Below are 9,286 nucleotides of genomic sequence, written 5' to 3' on the forward strand. Positions count from 1 at the left end.
AAATAGGACTGTGGTTAAGTGAGGGAGGTGAGAGTGGTATATAGTAATATCATATGTATAAACAATGGAGCAGAAATGTTCATATTTTAGAAATCCTTCATGAGAATTACCAAAATACAATCACTATTAAACAGACATCATCTTAGGATAGTTTTTCTAAATGTCTTGAGAATATTACATTTTTCACATTTTATCACTTTCTCCAAGTTATGTTCAATATCTGTCACTAAATTTACCTTATCAAATAAGATAAATTCCAAATATTTTTATGCTTCACTCAATGGCATTTTGGCAGGTTTTAGCTTCATATCTAACCTCTTTGGAAAAGTAAAAACATGTGAGACTACTGTAAACTAACAGATTTCCTAAAGATTATCCCTTCCTCCTTAATATAGTTCTCTAGCTGATAGACCTAAAACAATGCTAAAAATTTTTTTACTTCTTAATAGGTTAAAGGAGTAGTCTGAAGTAATATAACATTACGGGATTTTCTTTTAACATGGAACATACTATACTCAAATGTGCTTTAGCAAAGCCCATGAACTCACTGAAATAGTCTAAAAATTTAATACTATGTTCTAACATATTTCTTCTGGGAAGAAACAATATGACTTTCATCTTATTTCCATAGGACTGATGATCACCAACCCCTACAACCGACTTAAGAACTAGGGGCACAATTGAGTGGTAAAGTGTGTGTTAAGCATGCACAGGTCCTTGGTTCGATCCTCAGCACCAAAGAACAGTGAAGAAAGTCATCTAAATATGTGAAAATAGAGATCCTATTCATTCTTAAGACCTATTTGTGAAAAATGGTTTCTGAAAAAAAATTTTAAACCAGTTCTTTACATCCTTTTCTGGTGCTTTTATAATTTCTCAATGGGAATAGGTAACTAGCTTTCTCTCAGAAGAAATATGTTACCATTTTGATAACACTGAAATATTTTCCTGATCTGCCAGTGTTTGCCATTTGCAAGTTGATGGCTTTTTCCTATAATTTGGTATTTTAGCAAGACATATGAAATATATATTTGGCATTTTAGGTACTTACATAACATCCTAAAATAACCACTTCTTACAATTTAGTTTAAAAAGATTTAACATAAACAGACTAATGGGGTGATGGTAAAAGCAGATTTCAAAGGGTACTTTTAGCTATTGCCAATGACTAAATCAAGCCCATATTTCATGAACAGATTTTAATTCCTCCAAACATTTTCCTTCCAATACTGTTTCTTCATATATTTCCCTTGTATCTTTTTTTAGGTAGCGTTAGGGCTCTTAAAAACATCCCAATCGCCCTGAGCTTTCAAGGTCAGTACAGTTCTCTCATATCTGTTATTTAGGGGCCAAGAAGTTTCTGTGTATCCACATATAAAATTCAAACAAACTATAAGACAAAAGACACTGATAAGAACAAAACATAATTCTTTTTTTTTTTTTTTCCTAGTATGTAAGTTTTTGGCTCTACCTATTGACTCCAACATGAGGTTCTACTCTGTTCCCAGATGTGGGGATGCACCTGAAACACACACAGTCCCAATCCACTTATGTCTAAGATTTCAATTTTTAAGGTTGACTAAAAATGTGTACAAATTGCAGCCTTCCTTGGGTTTTCTACAAATTCAATATGCAATTCTGAAGATAGCTAGAGGAAATCCCTGCCCATTCTGAGCATCCACAGTAATATTTCTGCACTACTTGACATCAATAGCACAAAGAGATGAACTGTTTTAAATTTAATCCTTTACTTAGAATATTTATCTATATTTTATAATGGTATTGAAACCTAGGAAATAAGACAAAACTCAGTTTTCAAACCTAAGAAGAGTTATAGGACAGGTAAAGATGGACTTGTGACCTAACTATCTATCTTATAAAAGTATGAGATAAGTACTTTTCAAATGGCTGTTTTTTATTATTAATAATTATATTATACCTATAGCGTAACTAGCGGTAGTAAAATTTGTTTTATTTCGGTTCAATGTCTATAATTTTATCTAAGAGCAAGACAACTGTAAAGTAAATCTAAACAATATACTATTCTTACACAGACAAAAGGGATTTCCCTCCTTTATTAAGTTCTCATTTTAGGACATACCAATTTTTACTCCTCATCAGAAGCATACCATTTTCTGAAAAAAAACTGTTTTCCTCCCGCTTCCAATATTCATAAGTCTTCCTAGACAATCATGAGCGGAGTTAAATGTTAAAAACTTAACACATACAAAACATCATCACATTTTCCCATTGAATTTTTTTCTAAATGGTACTTTTATAAATCAAAATTCCTAACTAAACCCAGTATCAGCAAATAGTTGTTGGGTGATAAGGAATTTAAACTTCAAAGCAACTACGTAATAAATCTGGCAATTTTAAAAATTTGAATTTTGTAATTCAAACCTAGTAACAAATTAGAGGTGAAAAACTAAGTTTAAATTATAGTGGGGATATATGTATGCATATATATATATGCATGCCCCATGTTCTAAGTTTGTTTGTTCTTTTTTTTTTTTTTGCGGGGAGGAGTCACCTCTACCAAGATCAAGAGGAAACACAGTAATTCATTTTTAAGTTAGGAACTAGGCACACCTTAAAATTTTCAACATTAATTTCCTTTATGTGGTGTTATAATAAATACTCTACAACACTACTGGTTGAAGCCTTGGTAAGAATAAGGTCTGTTTTGAGAATAGTCATTTATCATCGCTCAAAATAGTTCAGAAAATGTTGGAGATTAAGAGAGATTTTTAGCTTGGATTAGAGCAAACAACTTTGAGAACTGTTCCTATACTTAAATTTTTCTCCCTCTGCTAAATTTTTGAACTTTTGAATGTCATTTGAGTTTTCTAAAATGACAACACTGAGTTGACATTACAACCTCTAAAATATCTGAAATTTTTTAAAGTAATACTGTACTGAGATGCATCTGGAAAATATCCAATATCCATACCTAGATCAAAATATAAGAAAAACTTAAAGAGGGAAGTTTGAACACTACTAATCCTTTGCCATATGGAAAGTACGGATATCAGTAGAAAACTAAGTGAAAAATGAAGATATTACCTGGTTTCTAAGGCACACAGTTATATACAACATCTAAAGTGGGATTTATTTGATAAACTGCAGTAAGCTCTCAGAACATTTGATGAAACTCAGGTAGAAATAGGCGAGTATTCACATAATGTGTCAGTCTGCAGTCCAGAAAGTATTTCAACTAAAATATGTCAATCCTTACATCTGAAATCACTTAGAAATTACTGATGTAGTATTTGGAAAAGTTTCCATGTAGAAGACTTTGTAAGCTGACATAACAGAGATCAATGCTTTAGATGGCTAGGTAAACTCCATTCTCTTTTTTTCCAACAATGCCTCATTTCCACTACATAAGGCTTGGTCTCCAGTCCCACTATCCAATGTCTGCCTTACATTAAGTTTTACTTCGTTGTCACCACACAAAGTGATTACATTATAAAAGGCCTCTAGGTCACTCTGTTCAAATTTAACAGCTGGTTTCAGTGATGCTCCAGGAGCAAGGGAACTTTCTCCAACAATTCTCAGATTGATAAATTTGATTTTCCAAGTATTCGAGACAAAAGGGCAGCGGATAAGTCCAAAAATTTGTTCAAAAATGCCCAAACAAGTGTTCCCTCGATGAACAGTGCCTGCAACACCAACCATAACTAACCCATGTGGAGAAGAAGCACATTTTAGGCCATGGGAGTCTAGGTTAGGGCTGAGAAAAAGAAATTCTTCTTTTACTAGTGACAGTAAACGAAGGCTTACAATTTCCGCTCCATGGTAGTCTATCACATTTTGTTCTGATGTATTGTAATAAAACCTAAGCTTGACATCATGCCAGAAGTGCTGTGGCCCCCATTCATCTTGAGGTGGTCCCAGAAAAGGATTCTGAGAATTAAGAAGTTCAAAGAACCAATGGCAGAATTCTTCTCCTAGGCGACGAAAATCAACTTTTTCAGCTTTTTTATCTTCTTTTGCCTGCTGATTAAGATAAAAAAACAAAACAAAACTAAGATTTACCTCTTATAACTCTTTTCTATTTAATGTATTGATTACAAGAAACAAAAATGAACTAAATGTGAACAGAACCCATTATGCATAAAAAGTCATTTTCCAAAAAGGAGAAAAATAATTTCAGAAATTTCCAGCTTAACTAGCTGAAAACTTAGCTAAGTAAAGTTTAATGAAGGCCAGCTGGGCTCACTGGTGTGCATATGTGGTTCCAGTCATTGGGGAGCTTGAGGTAAGAGGATCTCTTGAGCTTAAGAGTTTGAACCCAGTCTGAGCAACATAGCTGGACCCTTTTTTTTTTTTTTAAAGAAAAGTACACACAGGCATGAATAATAAGGGAACATCATGTTCAATGACCATGAATTTGTAGTTTTAGATGAAATGGACTAATTCTTTGAAAAATATCATAAACAAGGCCCTTTAACATATCAGCAAGATTCATTAATAATGACTTATACAAGCATTTTCTCTTGATTGTGGCAGTGCTTTCACAGGTATAGTTGTCAAAACCTACATAAATCCAATAAAGCTGATAATAAATAATCATTTTTATGTCTTTAAACAGATACTCTCAAGTGGTTGAAATAAGTCCTTTTCTATGACTGGAGCTAATTTTATATTATTATTTCTCTTTTTACAGAGGAAATGTTACTCCAAAATTATACCTAATATATCAGCTAGGCTCTATCTCATTCTTCTATGTATTCCACACATCACAGTACCTCAATCAGATGGCTGAAAAAAACACCTATGCTTACTGAACATCTGCTATCTAATATGCTGGGTATGAAGTTTGGCACTTAAGTATTATTTCCTCCTATCTTCACAATATGCCTTAATGCAGATATTATTATGATTTTTTTTTTTTTTTTTTGATGCTGGGAATTAAATACAGGGCTCATACATGCTGATTTTACACTACAGCTAAACACACACAGAACTACCCCCACCAACCCTAATATAACCCTTTTATAGATAAAGAAAACAAACTCAGAAAGATCAAGTTATTTGCCCAAGCTCATGCACCTATTATATGCCAGACCTTAATATGAAGTAACATGCACATGATTTCAAAATCCATTCTCTTTTTAGTATGTTATGTAAAAAAAGTCTTAAGACTATTTCTTAATATGAAGACAAAACAATTACCTACAGTGCATTCAATAAACATTTAAAATTCACTGTCTATAAAATGGTCAGTGGATACACAAGAAATAAGAATGTCAGCTGAAAAAAATTACCACAGACCTTTTCTAGTCAAAAACTTTAAATTTCTTTCATGAAAATTTTGCATTGATATCAAAGAAACTCTTAATAATGAGAAAGAATTTGCCAAGCCCAGTGATGCACACTTGTAATCCCAGCAATATAGGAGGCTGAGGTAGGAGCATCACAAGTTCAAAGCCAGCCTTAGCAACTTAGCGAGGCCCTAAGAAACTCAATGAGACCCTGCTTCAAAATAAAAAAGAAAAAGGGCTGGAATGTAACTCAGTGGTAAATCACCCCTGGGTTCAGTTCTCAGAACCAAAAAAAAGGACTTATAATAGGTTTCTTTAAAGGTAGAAAATAAAAAATTGGAGAACTAGAATCCAAATTCAAATGAAATGAAACTTACAGTTTATACTCTCTAAGAGTCTATTAGACATCAATGATAAAAGGAAGAAAACATTCTTTTCCCTAAAAAATCAATAGACTACTATACATGGGATCATCTACAGAGTTTCAGAAGGGAAAAAAAAGGTTCAGAAGTAACTACAAGATCTGACTTACCTGCTGAAAGAGTCGGATGTCCTCTGTCTTTGAAACCCGCTCTGTTGTTTCCTTCAGTTTCCATTGTGATTGCTTTTCCCAGTAAACTTTTGCATGTTGAATAAGATTGTGTTTTTCAGTTGCTGGAGGTATAACCATCCCCTGTGTTGCCAAGTACTTAAATATAACTTCTCGGTGGACTTTTTTACGCTTAAGAAGCTCGTCTACACTTTGACTATACACTAATATTGCACGAATGGCATCTAGAAGAAAATTGCAATGATTAACAGAAAATCATGAGGTACTTATAAATGTGTCTAATGTCAGCAGAAATTCTATTGAAAAACATTTAAACTCTTGACACATTAATGCTTTTGCATGAGATAGTTATCATTTTTAAAAAAACAGGAAATGGGTTGTCAGTCTTGTTTTTATTTTTTTAAATACAGTTATGCTTTAAACTTTCCTTACCCTCAAAAATCCTGTTGCTTACCATTGCTTCCCATAAGTAACAGTAAAATACTAGCATATTATTTTTAAAAATTGTGTTTTAGAAAAAATTAAGCCAGAAAATTTTTTTCGATAAGGTCTAAATTAATATACAACCTCTAAAAATCAGTAAAATTACAGTATTTTAAGTGTCAAATAATTTTAGTCCAATCTCCTCATTGCACAAAGAAAATTGAAGACAGGAGGTATCAATAACCATATTTCTAGGATGTGGCAGATGCCAGATTTTAATTAAAAAAAAAACCAAAAACTGCATATAAAAGCACAGAATATTTTTGACATGTATGAGGTATACAGAATTGCAATATTATACTCCCAAATACATTCGTTATAAAAATCTTTTTTTTTTTTTTTTTTTTTTTTTTGGTGGTGCTGGGGCTTGAACCCCAGGCCTTGTGCATGCCAGGCAAGCACTCTACCAACTGAGCTATATCCCCAGGTCCCTTATAAAGATCTTAACACAGGAAATTACCAGTATCTTTAAGGCCCTATTTCACCCCTCCCTAATACTACTACCCCTTCTTCTCACCCATCTCAAAGTAGCTACTACCTTAGATGTTTTCAATTCCTAGTGTTTCTATACAGTTATATTGAATATGTATCACTAAACAACATATTCACAATGATATTTTTAAGTGTTATATAAATTCAATCCATTAATATATGTAGTTTTCTATAATTATCTTTTCACTTAATGTTTTTAAGATTAATCTGTGTACAAATGTAGCTCTACTTAATTCATTTTCATTGTTGTACTACAGCTAATTATATGATTATACTACAAGGTTTCTATTCTTGTTTAGAAACTTTACTGTACCTGTCCTATTATAAACAGTACAGCTTTGAGTATACATATCTCCCACTAAGAGGAGGGATTAAGCAATCTCTGGGAACTTGCTAGAAATGCAGAATTTGGAGCCTAATCCAAAACTACTGAATCAAAATTAACATTTTAATAAAATCCCAGAGTGATATTTAAAAGTTTGAGAAGCCCAAGTCTAGAGGGTATGACTAATCTTTCATTTTAGGAGATAATGTCAAACTTGTTTTCCAAAGTTTTAATTCTAATTTATATTCCTTCATTACCTGTCAAAGAGTTGCTACACCTGGGTACCAACACTTGAGATTTTTATTGCTAATGTTTTATCAATCTGGTACACAGAAAAGACACAGTATGTTTCTGATTCTTATTACTCAGTTTTTTAAAGAGGTTGAATATTTTTTTCATATGCTTATTTTTTCTTTTATCTCCTCAAATCATGTAAACAATTTTGTACAGGGACATTTCCATTTTTTTTTTTTCTTTCCTTATTTGCTCTTAGATCCACTACCAATTACATCCAGCATTTTATCTATTCTAATTTTAAACTAAAACTCACCATGATTGTTAAGGCGATTAACAAGTAAAATATATAAATGATGAAGAAGTAGGTAGTCTAAAGCTATTTTCAGTCTAAATCCTTAGGAGTTTATTCCTTTAACGTTAAACCTTGAAATATCTACCAAAATGTGTACTAACTGGCTCTGAAAGTAATTCGTAGTACACAAAATATTCTCGAAAAAATTTTGACTCCAGAGAGACATGGATTCAAACCATTTTCCTTTTCATTACAGTGGTTGTTTTACCTAAGAGATGGATACAAGGTGTTTATAATAGCCCCTTCTCCCGAAAGCTTGAAGAAAAAAGCCTGAGCAGCAGCTGACTTCTCATGTTGATCGAAACTGAAAGAAGAAAAGAGTCTGGCTCCCCGAAAATTGTGAAAAATGACTACTGACGTGCTCCGAAACCTCGAACCAACAAGCATTTGCTCACAACGTCAAGGAAGAAAACCTGGCAAGTTGTGCCATTTTCAGGGCGACCACCTCCCTCCAGGGCCAGGCCACCGAGGTCCGTGGGTGGTTCCAGAACCGCGGAGCAGCGGCGGTGACCAGGATTCCGCCCCGGCGTGACTGGGGGGCCAACTCGGGGCTGGCTAGGCTCCCAACCCCTTCCACTCCCACGCTCCCGCAACCTGGAGTCTGAGTGCGGTTTGGGCAGGCGCAGCCGCCCTCGGGGAGAAGGGTCTGTCCTTACCTTGGCGGTCCTCAGGTTGCACTAGACGGTTGGTGACGGTGTCGCATAGGGCCATGATCTCGTCGTTGTCCAGCAGGCCGAGCAGATGACGACAGCCCTCCATCTCAAAGTGGCTAAGCCCCGACATCTCGACCCCCGGGAAGGGGGGAGAGGACGACGCCAATACAGTTGCCTCTACCGCCCACAGGGCCCGCGCCTTAGCAACAGACCGGAAGTGCCTTGCCAGTCGTTCGCCGCCGAAGGGTCTCAGGTATTCTAGGCCCCTAGGCGGAAGTGATCGCTAAGGAGGTCAATGAGGAAACGCTGTGCTCCCGACTTGTGGTTCCGGGCTGACTGGGAGCAAAGTTCCACGTATCCCATTTAAGAGAAGTGTCGCATTTACACGGAGAACATCGACCTTCCGAAAAAAAGAAAGCTGGGTGCAAAAAGAATCCCTGGACGCCTCAGGAGTCCTTCCTCTAAAACAGTGCCTTGGAGGGCTGCGCAGGTGCAGGTGCGTGGAAAGTCGGCGGCGGCCCGGCGCAGGGCAAGCTCCCGTGATGCCGCGGGGCGGGCCAATGGAGGCGGCTCCTCCCCGCCCACGGGCCCGGCCCCCGGGAGCGCTTGAATGTCCTCTGAGGCCACTTCTGAGCAGGGTGATACGATAGTTTAATATTCTTAAGTTAAATAAATTAAAATAATTTTTTAAAATTATACTATGAAAAGTTGAAAAGAAACGAGTCGCCTGTCCTATCTCACGCCTGCCAACTTTCCAGCTGACTCCCTTCTCTAGCTGGCTGGGAGATTCTGTTGCCTCAGTCGGGCTAGTCGCCGGCTCCATCCTAGGAAGTTTTAAGGATGGGAGTTCTGGAAGCTTGGTTGTCAAGGGTTTTACCCCGCCGTCTAGTAGCTGTGACTGTGAGCTAGTTCCTTAACCTTTTT

General features: G+C 35.9%; 1 protein-coding gene across 1 annotated transcript; it reads right to left on the reverse strand.

The window, feature by feature from the left end:
* Nucleotides 1-2,493: 2,493 nt before the first annotated feature.
* Nucleotides 2,494-8,881, reverse strand: C9H3orf38 (chromosome 9 C3orf38 homolog). The gene is made up of 3 exons (XM_047563204.1): nt 8,366-8,881; nt 5,803-6,044; nt 2,494-4,002 (listed from the first exon to the last, which is right to left on the reverse strand). Exons 1-3 carry the CDS (start codon nt 8,490-8,492, stop codon nt 3,337-3,339), a joined length of 1,035 nt encoding a protein of 344 aa, XP_047419160.1. The 5' UTR covers nt 8,493-8,881; the 3' UTR covers nt 2,494-3,336.
* Between the last annotated feature and the right edge of the window lie 405 nt (nt 8,882-9,286).

This window comes from Sciurus carolinensis, chromosome 9 (genome assembly GCF_902686445.1).
Source record: "Sciurus carolinensis chromosome 9, mSciCar1.2, whole genome shotgun sequence".
NCBI classification, from domain to species: domain Eukaryota; kingdom Metazoa; phylum Chordata; class Mammalia; order Rodentia; family Sciuridae; genus Sciurus; species Sciurus carolinensis.

Bases quoted from the DNA above. Each gene is read 5' to 3' on its own strand.
- C9H3orf38 (XM_047563204.1), bottom strand. From the start codon at position 8,492: ATGTCGGGGCTTAGCCACTTTGAGATGGAGGGCTGTCGTCATCTGCTC. The intron at 6,045-8,365 runs GTAAGGACAGAC...ATTTTCTTCTAG, and splicing joins GCAACCTGAGGACCGCCAAG to ATGCCATTCGTGCAATATTA. The intron at 4,003-5,802 runs GTAAGTCAGATC...TATCTTAATCAG, and splicing joins ACATCCGACTCTTTCAGCAG to CAGGCAAAAGAAGATAAAAA.